At 36.4% G+C, this 25,792-nt stretch overlaps 1 protein-coding gene across 1 annotated transcript in view; it reads right to left on the bottom strand.

The window, feature by feature from the left end:
• LOC120224241 (dual 3',5'-cyclic-AMP and -GMP phosphodiesterase 11A) overlaps window positions 1-25,792 on the bottom strand; it is a 217,510-nt gene that overhangs the window by 141,220 nt on the left and 50,498 nt on the right. Inside the window, exon 2 of the mRNA XM_039222485.1 lies at window positions 20,279-20,437. Within this exon, the coding sequence (XP_039078416.1) occupies window positions 20,279-20,437 (159 nt within the window). The remainder of the gene's footprint in view (window positions 1-20,278; window positions 20,438-25,792) is intronic.

Genomic DNA, 25,792 nt, shown 5'->3' with positions numbered 1-25,792 from the left:
AGCCTCATGTAGGGCTCCTGGGCCTTCGGATTCTGTGCCTCCCTCTCTCACTGCCCCTCCCCCACTCGAACTCTATCTCTTTCTCAAATAAATAAATAAATAAATAAATAAATAAATAAATAAATAAGAATCTTCACTTAAAGCTCTAATGAAAGCAAATCAGCTATAAACAAAACATTGACCTTTAGCCTTCTATGATTATCCCAGGAATTTGAGAATGTCACCTGTACCCAAACTGAGCCTCTGGGAGTCACCTCTCAATGCCTCCATGGCCCTGCCTGACCCAGAGCCTTGCACAAAAAGGAAACACTTGGATCTACCCTGTGAAACTTCTCAGAAAAAAAGAGTTTGCTTCCACTACATAAAGGAGTGAAAGCCATCATCATCTACCTTGGAAATTCAGTGGTTTCCTTAAGTTTAATATTCTGAGATGGCATAAACAAAATTTATCCATTCTATTATTGCTTTCTAAACTCTGTAGATTGAAAGCAAATTCCTCTCTATCTGCATTTTCAGACCAATGAGCTAGGCCAGCTTCCAGGGCATACAACCTGTTCAGTCACATAGTGGCCATGCTTACAAGAGTCCTAAGCTTGGTTTAATGCTCTATTGTCACATTATTCAGAATTCTTAATAAAAATTATTAATAATTTTTTTGAACATGAGGCCAATCATTTTCATTCTGCACTGGGCCCTACAAAGTCTGTTTGGCCTTGCCACAGAGTCTGAACTGTCTAGGCCTCATGTGGGAGCCCATGCTCTAGGATTAAGACAAGAATTAGTGCTGGAAGTCAAAAGGGCTAGTCAAGCTGAAGTTCACAAAGACCAGCTGTGGAGAAAGCCTGTTCTTACAACAGGCATGTGGGCAAGAAATGCATTGAAGTTAGAGTCTCCGAAATCTTTTTGAGGTCTTCTGTAGCCCCATTGTTTTTCTCTTGCTCAAAACTAACCAGTCTTCCAGATACACCAAGGTTAGTGTGTTCTCTATACATAAAAATGCATCACTTCTGCTTGCAAAATTTCACTATGGTATCTCAGGGAGGATGGCAAAATAGGCTTGCCTGCTGAACTCTGGTAAGCTCACAGTCTTGATTCAGTTGTTCTGCATAGCCTGCTGTTAAACAGTCCTCAGTATCCCTCAGACAGTCTAAAGCAATCAATAGCCTTAGTGCTCTATTACATCAGAAAATACATAAAAAAGACAATAAGAGCAATTCACTCTGCTTCAAGAAAGATAAGCAGTTCACTAGAGATATGGAATGCTGTTTCCTAAAGCAGTATCAATTCTTGACGTGGTTATGAGAAAAAGCTATTAGTCATAGCACAGAATGAATGAAGTTCAGAGAAATACTCTGCCCAAGGCTAAATCTTCCTATCACTATCATCTTCATTTCTTTTCTTAGGTAAGCTATAAATAAGAAAAGAAATGAAAGCTCATTTCCTCTATAAAACAGAGGATTTCTTTCTGTGAATTCCTTCAGGCATATATCAGGGACTTATACATTTACAGTGTGGAAATGGACCCACTAACTGATCCACTAGGGCCAAACTCCTAACAGTAATACTTAACACATTAGCAAGGTGCTTCATTATAGTTGATGGATTTTCCCACTTTGAGAGAGCAGCTTTCCTGGTTGGCAGATCGCAAAACATTTTATCTCCTTGAATAGTGTTTTCTTTTGTTCTCTGCATTCTCAATAAGTCACTGCCTCTTGTCCAAAGTTCCTTCAACCTGAGACCTAGAAGCATCTGTCTCAATACTAGGAGTTCTAGAATTCTCCAGTCCCATACCATGTCAGAAAGATGGTGGATCAATGACACATTCTGGTCAAGACCAAATGTAGTCAGAAATTACCATCACATCTAAGCAGCTTGAGGCTCTTATGTTCCCAAATTCTGCATTGGAAAAAGAGCCCTAGAGAACTTCCAGCTCATCACCTCATCTGGCAATAGACTCATTCATATCCCAGTATTTCCCATAAGTTGACTCAAATCCTTTGAGGGACAAGACGGAGAAGGAGGGAGGGAGGAGAAAGACAAAATCAACTGTGTGACATTTTGAACCAATCTAAAACACACTAGTACAGTTCTAGGTTTAAAAAAATTAAATATACCATATATAGCATAAGACATAATAATAATTATTATGATATATGTAATATTTATAAGCAAAACATTCTTTCTCTGGTGAACTTCACCCCAGCACCAGTGGAGATAGGTGAGGCTGGGGGTAAACTTAACCTAGTACAAACTACAGATGGTTAGTAATCATGCATTCATCTCAGAAGGAAACAGGAGCTGTTCCAATCAAATAACTATTGAGTCAATGAGAATTCACTTGTATCTTGAGTTTTCTACATCTCAGACATTGCAGTTCCACCTTTAAAGTCACAATAGTGACATGTTTGCCTTTTAAGTCACGTGATTGATGAGCAACACAACTTAATGATTTTTAATGTAGAAATCTACAGCAGTAATTTTCAGAGTTATAAGCTTCTGAGAGAATAGTTTGAAAAAATATTAATATAATATAGTTTGATATTTGGAAATGAAAATATATGTATTGTTTCCATGAAACAAACTGTAGAAAGGCTCATCCAGCAATATCTTCCTGGCCAGTCAAGATAGAATTCTTGTAGGTTCTTAGGAGGGCGTGAGTTTTTATTTATTTTTTTTATTCTTTTTTTAACAAATAGTTTATTGTCAAATTAGTTTCCACATAACACTCAGTGCTCATCCCCACAAGTGTCCTCCTCCATGCCCATCCCCTCCCCCACATCCATCAGTCCTCAGTTTTTGTCAGCATTCAAGAGTCTCTCATGGTTTGCCTCTCTCCCTTTCCCCCACCATTTCCCCCTTCTTCTCCCCCTTGTTCCTCCGTCAAATTCCTCCTAATCCTCCTATATGTGCAAACATATGATATTTGTCCTTCTCTGCCTGACTTATTTCGCTCAGCATAACACCCTCAAGGACCATCCATGTTGCTACACATGGCCAGATTTCATTGTTTCTCATTGCCATGTAGTATTCCATGGTATAGATAAACCACATCTTCTTGATCCATTCATCAGGAGGGCGTGAGTTTTTAAATGCTGCAAAACATCTACCTAAAGGGAAAACATCATCTTCTTCCTGTAAATTTCTGAAGGTTTTTTTTTTTTTTTTTTTGAATTGAGTATTTATTAGAGAGGTGGTGGAAAGCATTTGGGTCATAATAAAATCTCTTATTCTCAACTTCAGACTGCCCAGGAGACCCTAATTAAATTTCTACTTCTTCTGTAAATAACACCCTACACTTAAAATAAAACTCATTTATAATAATGCTTTGGGGGGATATCAGATAACCCTTTGGAGGCTTCCCAGTTATAATACACTAAATAATATTTTACTGCTTTTTCCCTAATTTTAAAATAATATGCTTAAATAATCTTAATAACAATAGCAGAGTTGGAAATAGTATGGAAAAGCTATGAGACCACCAACCCTATTTATCAAGTGTTAACCAAACCTAACAATACATCAAAACAATAATACACACCCAAGCAAGATTCATTCCAGAAATAAAAGTAATACAAAGTTTAAAAGTTTCCAAATTGTATATAGATTAATAAAGTGGAAAGCAAAAATTGCCCAGAATTGGGATGCGGGCTCAAAGTAGAAAAATATTCTAGGATGTCTTTGGCTTTAATTCTGTCAAAATGCCTGCATCAAAAACACTTGAAACAAAATGTTTTATGTAGTGATATGATAAAGAGAAATTACTAAAATATTCTTACCATTAATACTATTTGCATTTCCAATAAACATGTGCCTCCTATTTATTCATTGCCCATTTTCACCAACACTTTTATTTCTTATAGTTCTGAAGAGTACATTCCGCATAGAGTTTTATTCCAGAAGTTCATTTTAGTCTTAAATATGTTGTATTAACTATCAAAAATCAATGATCACAGTAGATAGTTAAATAGTAGCAGCACCCTTTTGAGGTTCTTAAGCCAAGCAGACTACTGATTTGCATACCAATTTTTTGAGGATTCCTTAGTTTGACATAATATAACCTTGCTCTATCCAAATATCAGCTTAAGAGTGTCAAAAGTATGCCAGTCTAAAATCTCACCTAAGTATTTTGATGTGCTTTTCCAGTATGAGTGAGATTGGTATAGAACATGACAATATGTACTTTACTTCACTATTGACTGGAGAACAGAGATTTTTTTTTTCATTCTCAGCTCTTCAGTCTGAAGTATATAGATGATTCTCCACAAATCCCTTTTATTGTGGAAGCAGAAATATTGTAGGCTCCTACATCTGTGAGAAGACAGGCAAGGAACACTTGGGAGTCATTACGCCACTGACATACTAATTGTTTCTGGGGACATTCTTCAATCAAAATTTTCTTACCCATAAAATAGAACTACCCATGTGGTGTTGCCCACCAGAGTACCAGAGTTGAATGGGACCAACAGGGTTGTTTGATGCTCTGCCCAAAGGCAGCCAAACATCAGTATGGCATATAGTAAAGCCCAGAGACATCAGAGTTTGAAGATTCAGATTCAGCTCTTAGCTCTGTTATTTTCTAATTATGTAACCTGGAGCAAATAATTTAAAATCTCTGAATTTCTCTCTCCCTCTCTCTCTCTCACTCTTTTAGATGTAAAATGAAAGTTTGAACAAAATAGTTTCTCAGGTATCTTTGCTTTCTACAATTTTCACACATTCTGAGCAGACGGTTCTTAACAATTTTCCAAGAGGATTAATCAGGTAAGATTCTTATGTTGCCTTTATCTCTTTAACAACTCACCTTCATCATACATGAAGAACTATGATTTCATTTTTATGATCTTCCATTTCCTACTGATTAGTTAGGTATACATTGTGGCACAATTTCTAAAATTAACCTAACTTTTTGCTCTGAGCTGTCTTCTTTGCAAGTAGTGAGAATAGTCAATGCGCTATTTACAAAAAATAAGCCAGGCAGAAGGGGAGGAAAGCACATTAACATCCCAATTCTACTACTAATTTCTTGCTAGATGAGACAGACTGCAGTTACTTCATCTGTAATAAATTTTTTTTAAGTTTATTTATTTACTTTTGAGAGAGAGAGAGAGAAAGAACAAAAGCAGGGGTAGGGCAGAAAGAGAGGGAGACAGAGAATCCCAAGAAGGTTCTGCATTGTCAGCACAGAGCCCAACAATGGGCTGGAACCCATGAACCATGAGATCATGACCTGAGCTCAACCAATTGAGCCACCCAAGTGCCCTCATCTGTAATACAAAATTTAACTGTCTTACCTATCTCATAAGAATATTGACAGAACCATATGGGTTAATATATGTGTGAAGATTAAAGTCTCTGCAAATGTAAAGTTTGATGTTATCATAATGATTGATGCTGCCAATAGCGTCTAAGATAGTAAATGGAATGAACTGGTATGTATCCTATCAACTTCTTGACTGTCTTGCTAAATATAGCACCAGACTATCGGTCTCTCTGTTGGATAAGCTCCCTGGCTTTAGTGCCCATAACAAGTTCAGTATAAACACTGTACATCATTGAACCATGAAGAACAGAGAGTATTTTTCCAAAGTATTTTTCTGGGAATAATTGTGAAGGATCATCTTCTATGTGAATGGCTGTGACCTTGTACTTCCAGCACAAATAGAAATATGTTTCCTATACTGGCCCTAGTGAAGATGTAATTTCAAGGAGAATGACTTATTATTCTGTGCATGGTAGGGGGAAAAATAACCCTTGCTTAACCCAATAATCTGTGCATAATCTTCCCCCTGGCAACAATTTAAAGACAGAAAGGAGGAAGTGGTTTGGATTCCAGTTTTTGTCTACTTAAGAAATCCATGCTGCAGACCAGAAGTTTGCCATAATTTACACAGTTTTGTTTTCAACTGGATGGGTCTTAAAAGATAAAGCAACAGAAATTCCCATGACAACAAACCACAAATATCAGAACCTAATCTTAAAACAGTGATCATTCTGAATCTAGAGTAAAATGAATTTATTGTCAGTCTTAGAGACAATAATTGTATCACCCTGTCTCAGAGGTTAATAGAACAGTAACAGCAAACTCCCATCAGGTCTTATGACTATGCAAATCATGAAAGTACCACGTCAAATTGCTAAGCTGAGGTTTTAAAATAAAATAAATAAAAAATAAATAAAATAAATAAGTCAGTTTCAGAGTCAAACACTGAAAAGGAGCAATGGACACTCAAAGGTTCATCCAAGGACTGTGATCCTCTGTCTTCATAACAGGAGATAATAATTCACAGCTTATTTTCAAGACTCATTCTGGGTTTGGAAATAGGAAGTTGGACAAAATGCCTAGAACAAATTTCAGTTACATTAAACCACAAGCACCACTGAGATTCATAACAGACAAAATTGATATCAGTATTAAAGGATTTGCAAAATTAATTAGAAATACTTTTTGGGGACGCCTGGGTGGCTCAGTTTGTTAAGCGTCCGACTTTGGCTCAGGTCACAATCTTGTGGTTTGTGTGTTCAAGTTTGTGTGTTGGGTTCTGTGCTGGCACATCAGAGCCTGGAGCCTGCTTAGGATTCTGTGTCTCCCTCCCTCTCTGCCCCTCCCCTGCTCATGCTCTGTCTCTGTCTCTCTCAAAAATAAACATAAAAATTTTTTTAAAGAAATACTTTTTTTTTTTTTGAGACAGAAAGACAACTGATATGGACAGGTTTTTGGAAATGGAGTATACCAAATAGCGAAGCACTGAAAATGGAACTAAGACTTCCCAGATGCCATGATGGACGTAATTATCCAGTGCTACGGACTAGGTGGCAGGTTTAAAGTATTGGTTTCCCAGTCACTTATTATATGGCGTAGACAGTAATTCTTCCAAAACACCAAACACACTTTTCAGACAGACAAGCATGTTCCAGCTTTCTGATAGTGTCAATTAATTCTGAGGAATCATTTTAAATTCTCTCCAGTGAGAGAGTTTTGTTATTGCATTTTAGTTTCATTTAAACCCCTTTTCAAGAACTGTGTCTAATAGACCTTCAGAGCATCTCTGGGCAGCTCTAACTTACATAACCTCATTTTTCAAAAGTGTTCATTACTTTCTCCCCCTCTTAACATGCTCTCACTCCAGCTCAGGGCCTCCCCGGGGGGACTTTGCTGCCTGCTTCGGTAATATAGTAGTGTCCACCTTTGAGACTTTTTCTCATTTCTAAATGGAGTGTGCAGAATATGAAGGGGGTGGGGACAATGCCCCTATTGTTGCTGATTGGCAATGGAATCAGAATCCACCAGTGAAAATAGCCTCCAATCCTATCTAGCCAGGATATTATCCGGGGCACATGTGGGAGAAATAAAAGGAAATAATGGAAAATGACAAAAAGAAATGGCTTCATTTCTACTTCCAATTCAGAAAAAAAATGGAAAGGAAAAAATAAATATCCAAGTACTTTTTAAAAATTAATACATTGTTTAAAATAAAAATTATGAAGTATACTAGAGTCATCTTATATTCCATTTGAAATTCTCCAAGAATGCAATGCAGCTTCATTTAAACAGCATACTTTACAATTTTGCTAAACATTAAAAAATGAAAAACCTCTTAGCTAGAGATAATTCACTAGAACACCTCACTTCTCTGCTCAGTGAAATTGAACACTATTTGCAAATTCTGACTTGCAAAAAGCAAAAGAAAGCTACAGTCAGACTTATCTTCACCTCTTTTTCATCCTCAGGAGGGAAAAAAGTACATTAAAAACCATAAATGTAAAATGTTTTACTTGTCAGTGAAACACAAAACTGGAGTAAAAGGAAAATATTAAATGATCTACTTCATAGTTGTACGTGTACAAAGTTATCATTATTTTTTAATAATTCCCAACTTGTTAGCCTGTTAGTGTTTTTATTTTTCTTCCAGATGTAAAGCTTAAACTTGGTCACGGATATTTATGAAAGGCTGGGATGCCTCCAGCAATGTAATTTAGAAATCACGTTTTCCTCAGTCACACACTGTCCTTGAAATCTATTAAATAAATCACATTTATTCAACCACCTATCCACATACATCAAATACAGCACTATCTATGCATTCATGAGTCTCCAATGTAAGGATGATGTAATACAAAAATAATGAGCATCCTCCAAGCATTCCAATGGGCCATAAGAAGATGGACAGGCAGAGACAATGTCCAGCTCTACTGCTTACAAACCAAGTGGTGCTGGACACATTATTAAAATCTCTCACATTTCATTTTCCCATCCATAAAATGAGAATGATAATCATTACCCACAGGGTTGCTGGGGATTAAATGAGATAATGTATGCAAAGAAAAAAAAATCATAGAGTAGGCATTTAATAAATGGTTTTCTTTATTTTCTTGTTCTCTTTCTAAAGAAAAAAAAAAACTGAGTGATACTCCACTCTGTTTTGATGTCTAAACTGTGCTTTCCTTTTAGCAAAGATAATGTGAAATTATGTGCATGTGCAAGGGAATAGGAATATGCCATTGAAGAGCAGACAGCTGCTCTATCAAAAATTCACCCTGCAGGGGTAATCGGAAAGCCATATTCCAAATGTGGCTATTCCAAGTGCTCCAGAGAGCTTGACCTGCCATTAATAGCAGGGTGCTTTGCCAATGTTAAACATGGACTTTCATCGGAGAAATTAGTACCTTATTAATTAGCACAACATATATAAATATGGACAATAATTACTGAAATTAGTGGTATGCAGGATGTGTGTATTGGTAATAATATTCTAGAGACATCCCTCCAACCCTTTTATTAATAAGGTATAAAAATCTAGAAAATTCCAAACTTGTTCATAGGGATGGACCCTGAGGCTGTCCATTTCTGCTATCTGGTCAAAGAATTCTGGTTGCCTGATGTCCACCATAAGAGCAACTGTATTCTGCTTTTGAAACATTGCAAGTGGTGTTTTGATCAGCTAAAATGAAGAGAACTTGGACTTCATAAAGCTTACTGAACAGTGTCTGAATTATTTGACCTGACTTGCCAATAAATTTTTTTTTAAATAAATGTCTTTATATGCAGCAGAATTCGGTCTGAGATTTGCTTTCATTAAAACCAAGTAGCAAAGTTATTCAATAGTTAGTAGTCAACTCCTACTTACTGCAAACTTTTTGGCAACTATTATGATGTACCTAGGTGCTAGTATGAACCTAATAGTTGTGTGCAACCAAACTGGTTTAGGTCAGTTTGCTTCATGCTAGCTTTTTTTCTAATTAAAAAAAAATATATTAACTTAGACCAATGGTTAATTAATTCTTTGTGGAATGGATACACACAGAATAAATTGAACGAGTGGAAATAAAGTGAAATTAGAAATCAAAAGAAACATTTCAGACCTCATCAAGATAAAAAGCTTCTGCACAGGAAAGGAAACAATCAACAAAACTAAAATGCAAGCAATGAAATGGGAGAAGATATTTGCAAATGACATATTAGATAAAGGGTTAGTATCAAAAATCTACAAAGAACTGACCAAGCTCAACACCCAAAAAGCAAATAACCCAGTGAAGAAATGGGCAAAGACATGAACAGACATGAACATTTTTCCAAAGAAGACATCCAGAAGGCTAACACACACATGAAAATCAGGGAAATACAAATCAAAACAACCATGAGATAACACCTGACACCTGTCAGAATGGCTAAAATTAATAACTTGAAACAACAGATGTTGGTAAGAGTGTGGAGAAAGGGGAACATTTTTGCACTGTTGGTGGGAATGCAAACTCGTGCAGTTACTTGAAAACACTACAGAGTTTCCTCAAAAAATTAAAAATCGAGCTACTCTATGACCCAGCAATTGCACTACTAGGTATTTATCCAAAGGATACAAAAATGCTGATCCAAAGGGGCCAAATTATGGAAAAAGCCCAAATTTCCATAGACTGACAAATGGTTAAAGAAGATGTGGTGTACACACACACACACACACACACACGCACACACACACACACAAGGGAATATTACTTGGCAATGGCGATCAAAAAGAATGAAATCTTGCCATTTATAACAACATGGATGGAACTAGAATGTATTATGCTAACTGAAATAAGTCTGTCAGAAAGACAATTACCATATGATTTCACTCATATGTGGAATTTAAGAAACAAGATAGATTAACAAAGGGAAAGAAAAGGAAAAACAAGATAAAACAGAGTAGGAGGCAAACCATAAGAGACTTTTAAATATAGAAAATAAACTGAGGGTTGCTGGAGGGTGTTGGATGGGGAGATGGATGGATGGGCTAAATGAGTGATGAGCATTAAGGAGGGCACTTGGTGGGATGAGCACTGGGTGTTATAATGTAAGTGATGAATCACTTACTTTTGGAGTAAATTCTACTCCTAAAACAATCATTACACTACATTTTAACTAACATGGATTTAAATAAAATGAAAAAAAAAAGAAATCAAAAGAATACATTTTTTAAAAACTATAATGTTTCAGTGAGTTGATATATGGCTTTTGGCATCATAAAGTAACACCATTTTCTGGAGAGAAAAATGGGTGAAATTTATCATGAACCTTAAAAATAAATGTTCTACCAATAACCACATGAAAAGATGCTCAACATCATTAGCTATCAGGATAAGGCAAATCAAAACCACCATGAAATACCACTTCGTACCCACTCGGATGACTCCAATCAAAAAGACTTAGAGCAATAAGTATAGGCAAGGATGTGGAGAAATTACAACACTCATACATTGCTGATGGAAATGTAAAATAGTGCATCCATTTTTGAAAATAGTATGTTAGTTCCTCAAAAGGTTAAACATTAGAGTTGCCATATGATCCAGCAATTCCACTCCTAGGTACATATCCAAGAAAAATGAAAACTGACATGTGAATGTTCACAACAGTATTATTCATAATAGTCAAGAGGCAGAAACAAATATCTATCAACTGAGGAATGGATAAATAAAATGAAGTATATAATGGAATATTATTCAGCCAAAAAAAGAAATGAAGTGGCACTGATTAGTGCCACAACATGGGTGAATTTGAAAATGTTATGCTAAATGAAAGGAGCCTGTCACTGAGGACTACATATTGTATGATTCCTTTTATATGAACTATCCAAAATAGGCAAATCCATAAAGCCAGGATGTATATTGGTAGTTGCCTAACACAGAGTGGTGGGGGCAAATGAAAATGACTGCTAATGGGCATGGGTTTCTTCTGAGGTAATGAAAATTTTCACACATTGGGTTTGGTGATGGTTACACATCTCTACAAATATTGCATACTTTAAATAAAGTAATTGTATGGTATGGAATAATCCCACAATAAAGGTGTTATAAAAAAATTACTTATGTTCAAGCTCCTTGACCCAGTAACCCTAAGCATTAGTTTGAACCATAGAAAACTACCAATATTTTTGGCCTACAAAACAGCAACTTGATATAGCTATCCTAAGATGGAGTCCAAGATTTATTTATAAAGAAGTTCATTAGTTGCAATTTTTTTAATAACATAATTTTGGAAACAATCTAAACGTTGAGGGGAAAAAAGATTAAACTATTGTATAGGGGCGACTGGGTGGCTCAGTCAGTTAAGCGTCCAACTTCAGCTCAGGTCATGATCTTGCAGCCCATGAGTTTGAGCCCCACGTTGGTCTCTGTGCTAACAGCTCAGAGACTGGAGCCTGCCTTGGATTCTGTTGTTTCTCTCTCTCTCTCTCTCTCTCTCTCTCTCTCTGTCCCTCCCCTGCTGGCGCTCTGTCTCTGTCTCACTCAAAAATAAATAAACATTTTTTAAAAAGACATTTTAAAAAATTAAACTATTCTACATGGTAGAACATAATGCAAACACATAAATTAGCTTCCTGAAGAATTGTTCAAAGCATGATAAAATATCATTATACTACATGATGCAAATTTGGAATTACCTTTATTTATAGGTAAAAATAAGTAAATATAAGGAAATACACCAAGAATATTAACAGAATTATCTGTGAGTTAAGATATTGGGTGATTTTAGTTTTTCCTTTATTTTTGTACTTTGCAAATTTTCTATAATAAGCTTGCATTACTCAGAGTTAGAAAATAGTCTTTCATAAAAAGAATGGAAAATAAAATAAGAACAAGATGCCTAATGTACTTGGAATTCAACTAATTTCACTTTTAATTGAAAAAGAGTTTAAGTTTTCAAAATTCCAGTTCAAGTATTTCCGCCTCTAAGGTAAAAAGAAGAAATCTTGTTGTTTTATTCAGACAATAACACTAGAGTAGTTATTCAAAGAAGACAGTTATCTGTCTTTTTTTTTTTTGACAGTTATCTGTCTTAATTTGAAATCTTCACTCAATAAGAATCCACAAAACCCTGTTCTAGTTCTTTAGTAATCATTCTTCCTGACAACAAGTGCTTATTTATTTCTGATTTGTGATTGTGTATCATCTTCCCTTGTCCAAGCCATGTATAAATCAGAGATAGAATTTTTAAGACAGTTTTCTGTCGTTTTCCACTTTTATAAGTGGCTTGACTAATAAGAGTATTTCATGTCCTGCCAGGTAGTAGAAGCCATGGATGTATTGGTCCCTGAAAATTAGAATGCACTGAACTCCTCTCACCCCTGGGTTTTCCCTCCCAGATGCCCACAGAGCCTTGCCCGTCCAGCCCTATATATCTCCAACCTGACGGGATCAGATTTAAGGTCGTCAAGTCTCTTAATGTCCCCAGTTCAGGTGATGGTAGATTGATAACAAGATTATAGCCTGATACTCATGAGCAAATGCGGCACAAAGATACTTGAGCACAATAAAAAGGCAACAGTGTCTTCTACTTCAAGTTTAGCACCTAAGGCAGCCTAGAGGGGGACACACGTTATATGAACACCTGGAGTTCAGAGGAAAAAAGAAAGAGAGTCAATTGAAGAGTCCATCACAATTTATCATAGTCATTTGAGGAGCTTTGGATTAAATTTTGCTCCCTAATAAAAGCCACTATTTTATCATAAGCCCTTGTGATATTACCTAGACTTAAAAAAGCATACTTATATAAGTAAAAGGTACAGAAAAAAATGTTGAATTATCAAAATCATAAAAATTATATGTCTAATCACTACTTAAAGCTACATTATATACTTACATATTTATTTTGCTTTTTGTCTATCTCTACCACAAGAATTAAGCTCGGAGAGAGAAGGAATTTTTGTCTGTCTTATTCATCAGTTTAACCCCAGTCCTGGGAACTGTGCCTCAAACATAGTGTCTACTAAGTAGGAACTCAGTAAGTAGTGAATGGGTGAATGGTTCCTCCACATAGAGGAACACTATTCAGCTGGTAAAAATAATGTTCAGATCAATGACCATTCACAGTCCTCTCCATTCTGCATTGGATCAGTGGTCACCCTATAAATTATTTGGTTCATTTATTTCGTGTCCCTGCTATTTCATGTTCCTGCTAAATGCAAACTATCTTACAATGTTTTGCAAAGTATATGCAAAGAGATAGAAGGATGCCACATCCAAGCACTTATCATTTCCTTGGGAACTCTCAGAAATTGAGAAACTAAGAAAGTAAGAAATCACAAATGCTGGGATTATCAGCCATCTGATAACGTCAGAATTTTTGCAAGGGGCTTGTAAATTTGCAAGCATGCCAAGCATCTGAAATACAAGATGCACCACATAGGCACTATTCTTCATTTTGTCAATTGTTATATTACTGATTTTGTTTTTACTTACTGATAAATTGATCACTATATATCCTCTAAATTAATTGTTAGTCAAAATTCAATTGCAATCATTGAGGACATCTGAAAAAACGTTATACTATAAAATATTAGGAATCACTATTAAGGACAAATGATAATTACTTTTGGAATAGCGCCTACTTAAATCTGAGATGTAATATTTGGACTTAAATCCTAGAAAAGGATTAAGGAGATAAGACTTTTTGCAATTAGATATGAATATAAGTAAAGCACAAGGCCAAATCTGGAATAGAGTGACCATTTTCTATTGAATGTGAACCCCTAAGCTCATCCCTAACAGGTAGACCTGTCTTCTTACCCCAAAGTTAGACTGCCTATGCAAGAGGCAGAGAATAGAGCCAGAAGTCCACAACAATATTTCTCCCATAGAAAAAAATTCCCTGAAAGGACTGTGTTAGTAATGGTTTTCTTGTAGATCTTGCTTGCTTCTGAACCTCTCAGTCAGATATAGTCCAGGGAACACTTAGAACATGAACAAATGAGTCTCTGAAGCTCTTGTAGTTTCACAGTGATCATATGGGACCTGGGTAATAGCTGTTAAAAGGCAAATAGTGCAATGGCTAGGCAGTTTAAATGTAGATAAAGTATTACAATCAACAAATTATGAGATTCAATCTAAATTTTTCTAGGACTGAAATCTTATTGATCAAATATAATTTGAAATCATGAGCCATCTGCCAGGAATTCTAAAACTTTTTGCTAGGCACTGATTTTTAACTATAATTTTATTGCAACAGGATTAAAAATCTAACTTAATTGGAATGGAATATAGGTAGAAAAGATGGAAAAATGGGGTAAGAACACAAAGGCCACTTCTCATAATTAGTAAATTCACTGTTTGTTTAGCATTTGAATAACCAAAAGACAGTAGAGCATTAGTAGAAAACATACAAACCTGCCTGGAAGAATTGCAATACCCCTAGCCATGTATACCAGGAGATTTTTTAAAAATGGTAACTATTTGAAAAGTACTTTTGAAAAGCACCTTTGAGTAGACGCTAACTCTTCAGAAGACAACAGAAAAAAACCTGTCCATCTTGCTCTCATTAAGTTGATTTTATTAAACTGACTAGTTGTTTGGGGATTAGCTACTATGGCAGAACTAAAGCTTGCATCCATGTCTACGGGCTTTCAAAAAAAAAAAAAAATCAAACCTATGCCAGCCAAATTCTATGCAAGTCACACATTTGTGAGTTGCATTCATTCTTCCGGGACCCCCAGTTTGTCACCCCTATCAGCACAGTGTATTCAACATCCCTCTTCCTCACCAAAGTAAACTGTAATACCTTTTGCACCCTTGACATCTCAGCAGGATCTTAAACATTAGCCTTTGCACAATCAAGAATCGCTTTAAAATGTAAAGCCAAGAGTTTATCAGATCCTTCCCATTATTTGGCTGTGAGGCTCAAGCCTGTTGCAAATAACAAAGCTCCAGCTTCTACAAGTCATATTAGCATCATCCGTGCACCATCCTCAACACCAACTGGCAGGGCAGCGTCACCCATAACGGATTCCTGGAACATGGCCAGTCCCAGCAGCCAAGCTCAGCTGGCTGCATCCCAGTTCTGCAGGGTATCTGAACATGCTGGCAAGAAGCAGAACAGCAGGGTGGCTGAACACTCTGAATTATGAGCTGGAGAAAGGTGACTATATGCTGAAGAAACCCTGTGGAGATTAGCCAAAGAACTTAGAGCCACAACTACTTATATGTCAGCAGTTGGAAAGTAAATGCAATGGACATATTCTTTATGCAACATTGCAGTGAGAATGGCTCTTCTGGGGACTGGGTAGAGGCAACCTGGGAAGGGCAGAGAAGAGCCAATGATCATTTTCATACCCCAGGTTTCATCTGACCTGCCCCTATATCTTGATAGATCACCAATGTTTGCTCCCATCCAAGTCTCTTTATTTTATTCTGCAAAATAATGCCTCTCTTTACTCACCCAAGAGTAACAGAGTGATAAATTAATTGGATGCAAGGAGTGTAGTCATATCATCTAAATCAGCTGGCTTATACATTTCACTGAAAAACAGGGACATTTGCTAGAAACCCATGAAGTGAACCAAGAAATTCCAATCATCTCTTTTGTATGATCTGCCTTTGTGTGCACTTCCAACGTGAATTACCGAACTAGTAATTTGTCAGTATGTAATTTAAATTATTAATATGTGCTTATGGTAGACTATTATTTCACACAAAACTCTAATCACTGCTGATAAAATTTTTGCTAATTATGCAAGAACTTTAGAGAGTATGATGATTTTAAAGTCATTAAAAGAGAAGCTTTTAGGCAGAGTCTGGATGACCACCTGTCAGGTGAAGATTCCTGAGGATGAGGGCAGGGTTGGGGGGAAATGATCTTGATGACCTTCCCAGCCTTTTCCATGAATATGATACAGCACAGCCATTGATATATAGGCATATAAGTTTCAAGAGACAATATTATCCTATGCACAATTATGTTAGATACATAAGTAGTCCAGAAATGAATATACCACATTTTATTTTCAGTTTATCCCAGGGAAATTATTTACTGATTCTCATATTGTAAAATGTTTGGAATTACACCAAACACAACACAGCTGATAGTCTCCAGAAGCTGACATTTTAAGAAATCAGGACATACAAATCATATTATGCTAAATATGCAACAAATTTACCACAACCCATATGAACGATGACATAGCAGTTATTTTTATAAAGTAAAATAACAAATAGATTCAAATTATTTGTTTGTCCTTGAAATAGATGATGAGATTTCATGATGTTCATTTACTGTAAGCACTACCTTAAGCACTTTACACCTGTTTTTTATTTTACCCCTCACAACAATGCTATTATGGAGGTTCTGAGGCTAAGAAAAATTGAGCAGCTTGCTGAAGGTCACTCAGCTAATAAGTAGCAGGGCAAAGACTTGAACCTGCCTCAAAAGCTAACATATCTGGAGCCCCCAGCCCAGCACCGAGCACCGGGCTTCCATTTCCCTTCCTTGTTTCCTTACTTGCAAGCAATACTGGAACTAACTTTATACTGGTGAATGTCGGAGGAGGTTGTCTGAAGCCTGCCTGACAGACCAAAGAAAACTAATTTGAGTTTTATAATGTGAATTGAACGAAGTTGGTGGGGCTCTGCAAAAAGAGGTCTGCACATGCTACTACTATTATAAATAGGTCCAATATTCCCGAAAGCTATCTGTATCTTGGAATGAGAGCTATAAAACTTTTCTTGCCCTTTGACTCAGTAATTTCAGTCTTTGGAATATACCTCAAGGAAATAACACAAAAGAAAAAGGTAATTTGTTCAAGAGGTTCATTCAGGAGCTATTTGAATTAGTGAAAAACCAGAAATAACCCAAATTTCCAGTAATGGGGCAATGACTAAGCAAACTAGGCTATGTAGAAAAAGAAAAAAAAAACTTCATAATCCCTAAAAATGGCAAATGTAGCCCACATTCACATGTGGCTATATATGTAAGAAATAATTCTACATTAAAAAGTAGACTACATATTAGCTGAAGCATTGTCTTGTGCCAAGACTTTTTTTTTTTAATTTATGCCAATTAAAATACCATGTGCATTGACAGTCACACAAGACAAATGTGAATTTACAAAGAAGTAGATCCCTCATTTCATTGTTGTAACTCCAAGAGTGGAACTGGCATATAGGCCATCCTTAATAAAAACTTCTAGACAATTTATATAGAAGTAACTTTTTAACTGAGACCATACTGTATCTCCCAAGTATTAATGTGCTGTCAGTAAGAGCTAATTTTTAATGAGGACTTACTATGTGCTGGGCGCTCTTCCAACTTCTTTCCCTGTATTCTCTCGTATAATCCCCCTATAGCCCCATGAAATAAGTATTATTATTATCATCTTTCCTCCAAGAGGAGAAAATTGGAGCACAGAAAAGCTAAGCAACTTGTCCAAGGTTACGTAGGCTGTGGCAGAGATGGGGTTTCAACCAGGGTAGACTGCTGCTATGACCTATATGCAGCCATTATGCCACAATATCTTCTCTTATTTGAAAGAAGTATCTAGATCTTGTTCTTTCCTATTAATCATTTCTAGATTTTTTTTGGCCTTTTTCATGTATGGAATCCTTGTAGGAAAGAACAATATCCAGACACACAAGTTGAGATAAAATATTCTCCATCATGTCACCTGCATGAACACTATTAACTCACCCAAACTGGTAAGACCCCTTCCAAGAAGTGAGACTAGAGTAGGGTTTTTAGTTTTTATTTTTGTAATTTTTTTTTAGAGTAGGGTTTTTAATTCAGGTGAGGGAATTATAGAGACTAAAAAACTAAATGATATTCTGGACACATAGGATAATTGCAAAAGAGAAAAATATAACACATGGAGCAAATGTGATACTCAATTTAGGTTGAATTTAAGAAATAAGTTGCCTGGGAATAAGTGGCAAATATAGAAGAACATTTAAAGTTCTTGGGAAAATGATAATTTAAAAATAAGTATTTATGTTTTATATTTACCTAGCTTCTTATATTAAAAAGTATTTATTATTTATGATCTTATTGAATTCTCATGCTGTAAATAGTGACTAGTATAGTTGACAGAGGAGAGAATTAAGAGTCACAGATTAAGTGTCTCATACAAAGCAGGCCACTGTCCTTAGTGGGGCTGGAACTCTATCCCAGCCCTTGTTCTCAGTAGAGCTAAATGTGATGCTGCTCAAGACAAATCCTTGGGCAGAACTTCCCTCTAAATCATTCAGAGCTCATGAAGCCTTCGGCCATAAATATAAATCCACTGAGAGAAGTCCAGAAAACAAATCTGACATAAGTGCAATCAGAGGTGAGGGTGAAATATATAAGAGGATCCTTTCAAGTGAAGGAGGCAGGGTGAAGGCAAGGCTACCATCCGTAAACTAAACTGTTTGGGAGATGTCGTAGGCAGGTAGTGGGATGTTTGGAAGAACACAAAACTCTAGTCCTTTTATTTGAATCCTTATAAGAGCACATGATTATAAGACTCTGTCACCTTTGGTGCAAAATGCACAAAATAACATTTTTGCTTTGTCTCTACATTCCATGGAAACATTTGCAGAGTGAATGAGGTAGCCTACATTTGATACATCCTAAACATCCTCACCTTCTCACCTGGCTCTGTCTGATGGAAGCCTATGCTTTCTTGAGAGGTCAAATAAAATGCCACCTCTTCCAGAAGCATGTTCTACATCATCTTATTGATGATCTTGCCTTCTGCCTTGTTCAGCTCCAAGATGGCATTACATATTTGGGATTTATCATTGTGCTTCCTACAGCCCCAACACAAGTGCCTCCACACTGTCGTTTTTCACTGAATCAGCAGGAAATTGTCTGAGGTCCTATCATATCTCAGGGTTTATAAACATTTTCTGGGATATGGGTTATTCAAATTCAACTACAGATATGACCTCAGTAAAGGACTCTCTTCACTTAAAAATCTTGTCTCCTTATAATCATATTTTACGCTGGCCTTTTATACCAGAACATTTGCATTAATTTAATGCATTAGGAATTAGCACTAGCAAATAGCAACTTCCCATCTGGAAGGTTAAATTACATAAAGTGTCTTTTTTAAAAAAATTTTTTAATGTTTTATTTATTTCTGAGAGAGAAAGATAGCATGAGCAGGGGAGGGTCAGAGAGAGAGGGAGATACAGAATCTGAAACAGGCTCCAGGTCTGAGCTGGCAGTCAGCACAGAACCCGACGCAAGGCTCAAACCCAAGAGCCGTGAGATCGTGACCTAAGCCGAAGTCAGACACTTAACCGACTGAGCCACCCAGGTACTCCTCTAAAGTGTCTTTTTAATCAAATACGTGTATGGCAGCCATCAAACTTAAACTAATTTGAGATTTGCTTTTACCACAAAAATTATAAATATTCCACCAGATTCTATTCAATAGGGAGGTAATAAGAGCTTCAAAGCCAGAAAGAACTTCAGCTTTTTGAAGAGTCTCCCTTTTAATATCAGCTAGTGAATAAACTACTGGTAAAAACTTAAAACTTTCAGAACAAAAAAGACATCACTTCTACCAAAGTCAATTGCTCTTCTGGGACAAAAATAATGTTCTTTTTATTAGCAATTTGGAATAACAATTAAATAACATTCATTTTATTGAGAGTTTTATATAAGAACTGAGAAAATTCTTCGCAGTAGTTAAGAAAACACAAGAGGAAGTGCTGAGTTTCCAAAACACTGTAATTGTCCCATCGTCCCTTATCTTCCCTTGGGCCATATGTGGTGGCAGTGTATCTTACATGTAAGGAAGATAAAGACCAGGGAAGGATACTACTGGAGCTTGCAATGAAAAGCAAGCTAAGAAAAAGATGAAGTAATTATTTTCAATTGTACCACATTCTAGGAAATATTCAAAACTTCCGCTACATTTTGTAAAACACAAGAAAAGTTCTTTGACCCATGAATGGGTCAACAGCTACTCACGCAAGTCCTGTTCCTTGCAGAGAGAATAGCAATCAATGATCAAAAAGGAGAATACAAGTCACAAAAAGCATGAAAACTTACTTTTTCATCATCTTCAGTAAATGGAGCACCTTCAGGAATCTTATTTATCGCCTGGGCCACACCAATAATCTCACCATCACTGCTTCGGATAGGCATGCACAATAGTGATTTTGTCTTGTATCCAGTTAGCTTGTCAATTTCATCATTGAACCTTCGATCCTAAAAATAAGACAGAGAGGGCATTATTAAATACACATGCATTGTTGTCAGGGAGAAAGGGAAAGAAGTGTATTTCTGTGTATGATATTTTATCACTAAGAACTTTACCCAATGAATTTTTAATAACAATGCCAGATTTGATTTCATGTTGAAGTCACCAAAGGAACATAAATGAAAATAAATCACTACCATAGTTGTTAACCACAGTAAATGAAGAAAGAAATTTTAAACCTGACTACAACAACATCTCAAAGTTGGTGAAGGGGCAAGTGTTTTTCCACACTATGCTATTTATTATAATATTTTATTTCACATAGACAATGATTATGAAGTATCATATAAGAAAAATATATAATAAATATATATTAGGCACTATGAAAAAATATGCAGAAAGGCACTACTTTACTTTTGGTCAGAATGTCCTATGAAAAAAGAAACTATGAGCCCATAATAATACTTTTAAAATACTGAAACAAACAAATGAACAACAACAACAAAAACAGGCTTCTTTATAGAATGTCAGCTTAAAAAAATGTAGAAGTAGGGGCTCCTGGGTGGGTCAGTTAGTTGAGTATCTGACTCTTAATTTCGGCTCGGGTCATGATCCCAGGGTCTTGGGATTTAGCCCCATGTTGGGCTCTGTACTGAGCATGGAACATGCTTAGGATTATCTCTCTCTCACTCAATCTGCCCTTCTCCCCTGCTTGTGTTCTCTCTCTCTCTCTCTCTCTCAAAAACAAACAAGCAAACAAACAATACACACACACACGCACATATATACATACACATATATATGTAGAAAAAGTGGTAAATTATATAATATCTATTTGGCAACTACCAATACAATCACATATACGAGCATCACCAACAGATGTTAATACCACTAGGTGAAAGGTTGTTACTAAACGGAGTATTCACATAGTCTCAGAGTGGCCACCCCAAAGATCCCTTATTAAATTCAAAGAGAAAAAGATGTCTTTATCCTGAAAAGGTCTAGTGGAGATCATCTGAAACAAGTAATCAAACTTAGCGTTACCACTAATGAGACAAAATAACATCATGTGCCTCCTCGTGGGATGCAATGTGATGAGGACACTATACCATCAAAAACATGGAGTGTTCTTGGAAAAAGAAAACTTAAAAAAAAATACAGATTATTGGTCATTCTATCAGAAGCCTGACCTGAACTCTTCAAAAATGTTGATATTGTGAGAGACAAAAAAATTTAAAATAAAAATAAAATAGGGCCAGGGAGCTGTTCTGGCTTAAAGAAGATGTAGAAATTTAAAAAAAAAAAAAAGTGTGATCTTTCATTAAAAATTGTTATGCAATTTTTGGGGGGGATGAAATTAGAGAAAGTTGAACATGGACATTATATTAGATAATATCACTCTATTAACATAAATTTTCATAGGTGTGATATAGTGGTATTATAATTTGGTAGGAACATATTCTTTCTCTTTTAATGTTTATTTATTTTTGAGAGACAGAGAGACAGAGCATGAGTGAGGGAGGAACAGAGAGAGAAGGGAACACAGAATCTGAAGCAGGCTCCAGGCTCTGAGCTATCAGCACAAAGCCTGAAATGGGGCTTGAACTCACGAGCCGTAAGATCATGACCTGACCCAAGTTGGACGCCCAACTGACTGAGCCACCCAGGCACCCTGAGAATATTCTTTTTTTAGGATATACATACATGCTACAGTATTTTGGGGTGAAATGTCATAATACCTTCAACCTACTTTCAGATAGTAAGAAAGAGAAGGAAGGAAGGAAGGAAAGAAGGAAGGAAGGAAGGAAGGAAGGAAGGAAGGAAGGAAGGAAGGAAGGAAGGAAGGAGGGAGGGAGGGAGGGAGGAAGGGAAGGAAGGAGGGAGGGAGGGAAGGAAGGAGGGAGGGAAGGAAGGAAGGAGGGAGGGAGGGAAGGAAGGAGGGAGGGAGGGAAGGAAGGAGGGAGGAAAGGAAGGAAGGAGGGAGAGAGGGAAGGAAGGAAGGAGGGAGGGAAAGACAGAAGAAATGGGCTCCTGATATATATATATATATAAGGCCCTGCTGTCTACCACCATCTAGAGCTATGAATTTCATCTGCTTAAGAGCCAAGGGAGACAGGCTGTGGACAGGGTGATAGCCTCAAGACCAAACATTGTTGGCCTTCTGATGAGGTCTGTGTTATCTTTAGTATCACAAGGACAGAAGACTTTAAAATCGATAATAAGGCCTGGTTCTGGTCTGGGGATTCATACAGGCTAAACTAAACCCTTAGTTAGGGAGGAAAGAGCCCTGAAGGAGAGAGGGAAATCAAAACCCAAACAAAATCAAATCATCTGCTCAAAATGAGCCTGCAACCAAACTTTCAGAAAAACAAAAATTTGTATTATTTTTTTTAATTCACCAAGATTACTACCCAGCATTTGCACTACTAGATATTTATCTAAAGGATAAAAAAATGCTGATTTGAAGGTACACATGCACCCCAGTGTTTATAGAAGCACTATCAACAATAGCCAAATTATGGAAAGAGCCCAAATGTCCATCAACTGATGAATGAACAAAGAAGATGTGGTATATACGTACGAGGGAATACTACTCAGTGATCAAAAAGATAGTAACAACAAGGGTAAAACTAGAGTGTATTATGCTAAGTGAAATACATCAGTCAGAGAGAGACAAATACCATATGATTTCACTGGTATATGAAATTAAGAAACACAACAGATGAACATAGGGGAAGAGAAAATAAGATAAAAACAGAGAGGGAGAAAAACCATAAGAGACTGTTAAAAATAGAGAACAAACTGAGGGTTGCTGGAGGGGAAGGGGTGAAGGAATGGGTTAAACGGGTGATGGGCATTAAAGAGGGCATTTGTTGGGATGAGCACTGAGTGTTGTATGTATGTAAGTGATGACCCCTGGGTGTTGTATATAAGTGATGAATCATTGAAACCAATACTATACTGTACATTAATTAACTTGAATTTAAATGAATACATTTTAAAATTAATTAATTAAAATATAAAATTCACCAAGGAACTATTCCATGTCAAGCTGCGAGCTAGGAGATAGAGCAGGAAGCAAAAGAGGCACCATCCCTGACTTCACAGAACCTGTAATGTATTAGGTGAGGCAGATGACATATAAATGTATAATAATACGTTGTAGGAAGTAATACTAGGAAACGAGCAGAATGCCATAAGAAAGACTTAATAGAAGGTACCTATTTCTAAGGGGATCAAGAAAGGTCTATCTGAGAACCGGATAAGTAAGTTGTGGGTTGCATCAGTAGTAAGAGTTATCCGGTCAAAGAAATTGGGAAGAACTTAATAGGAAGCTAGAACAGTGTGTGTGAAAAGTCCTGACACAGGAGAACACTTTGGGAGTTCCCCAAACTCCAAGGTCAGTGTGGCAAAAGCACAGGGAGCTCCAAAGAGAAAGGAGGAGTAAGGCAGGGACCAGATGGTGCCAAATCTTACAGGTTTGGAAAGAAGTTATTACATTAACCCTAAATGCAGTGGAATATAACTGCAGGTCTTGAAGTAGAAGGATGATATGACTCATTATTCAGCACTTAGCATTCACTGAAATCATCTTATTAGTTTACTTGTTTTCCCTCTACTAGTATATAAGATGTAAGACAGCAGACATTTTGTCTCTCCTGTTTACTGCTTCATACTGGCATATTGTAGGTGCTCCATAATAGTTTTTTTTGATTGATCAGATTTTTTTAAAGATTGTAATGCAATTATGCAAAACATATAAAAGTTAGGAAGGCCCTAAAGGCCCATATTTTACTCCTCGGTATATATTTAGAGATACTTTTGCACAAGTACAGAAGAGAGATATACAAATGTGGGCTACAGCGTCCATTACTAAAAGACAAAATTATAAGCCATTTCAATATCGGTCAATAGAAAAATAAACAAATTATTATCTCTCATTCTGATAACATACTGTACAACAATTTTAATGAATAAACTAAAGCTACCTGTATTGAACAAACATCAAAAACATAAGTAAAACAAAAACTTGACAATAAACTATTTAAGAAAAAACATATTAAGTAAAACAAACAACCTATAATCTGATACCATCTATATAATACCACTAATATTTAAAAACAATATTAAACACTATCTATGGACCAAATAGTAGCAAAAGTATAAAAGCATAATGAGAATAATAAACTCTAAATTTATGTAAGTGGTTATCTCTGGGGAGGAAAGAAATGGCATCATGGAGAGGTATGGAGGAAGCTTAAACTCTACCAATAATTTTCCTTCTTAAAAAAAAAAGAAAAAAGAACAGAAAAGAAAAACTCATGAAGCAAAATAGTACAATGTTAAGATTTTATAAACCTTAAGGTCTCTCTCCATTTAAATGTTTAAGTATTTTATAATAAAAAGTTTAAAATCATGTTTTTAAATTAAGAACTTTGTGGAAGATGATACAGGATTGGAATATGATAAACCAATTAGGAAATTTCAGTGATCCAGGCAAGGCAAGAGGATGGTCTGGGTTGACAGAAAGGCAATGAAGGTAAAACATATATTGGAAGTTGAGTTTACAGTACCTCCTGATGGATTGGTTGTGGATGGGGGACTAGAGAAAGAAGAGTATGGGTGGCACAGTCAGTTAAGCATCTGACTCTTGATTTCAGCTCAGGTCATGATCTCACAGTTCATGAGTTCAAGGTCCACATCTGGTTCTCCACTGACAGTGTGAAGCCTACTTGGGTTCTCTCTCTCCCTCTCTCTCTGCCCTTCCCCTGCTCTCATGCTGTCTCTCTACCAAAATAAATCAATAAACATTTAAAAAATTATTGAGTATATCTCAGGTTTTAATTTGAGAATCTAATGTCACTCATATGTGGAATTTAAGAAATGACACAGGGGTGCCTGGGTGGCTCAGTCAGTTAAGCATCCAACTCTTGACTTTGACAGAGGTCATGATCTCATGGTTTGTGAGACTGAACCCTACTTTGGGGTCAGTGAAGAACCTGCTTGGAATTTTCTCTCCCTCTCTCTCTGCCCTTCTCTCACCCTCTCTCTTTCTCTCACTCTCTCAAAATAAATAAACTTAAGAAATTATTTAAAAAATAAAGAACTGAAACAAATGAACACTGGGGGAAAAAAGAGAGAGGCAAATCATAAAAGAGATTCAACTATAGGGAACTGAGGGTTGCTGGAAGGGAGATGGATGGGAAATGGGCTCGATGGGTGGTGGGTATTAAGGAGGCACTCGTTGTGATGAGCACTGGGTGCTCTATATTAAGTGATGAATTGCTAAGTTGTACTCCTGAAACTAATATTACATTACATGTTAACTAGGATGGAAATACAAAAACTGAAAAAATAATTTG

Source organism: Hyaena hyaena, unplaced genomic scaffold, assembly GCF_003009895.1.
Source record: "Hyaena hyaena isolate Hyena2069 unplaced genomic scaffold, ASM300989v1 scaffold_1137, whole genome shotgun sequence".
Lineage (NCBI taxonomy): Eukaryota > Metazoa > Chordata > Mammalia > Carnivora > Hyaenidae > Hyaena > Hyaena hyaena.
The sequence above is the reverse complement of the archived record's forward strand: the minus strand, read 5'-3'. Positions and strand labels throughout refer to the sequence as shown.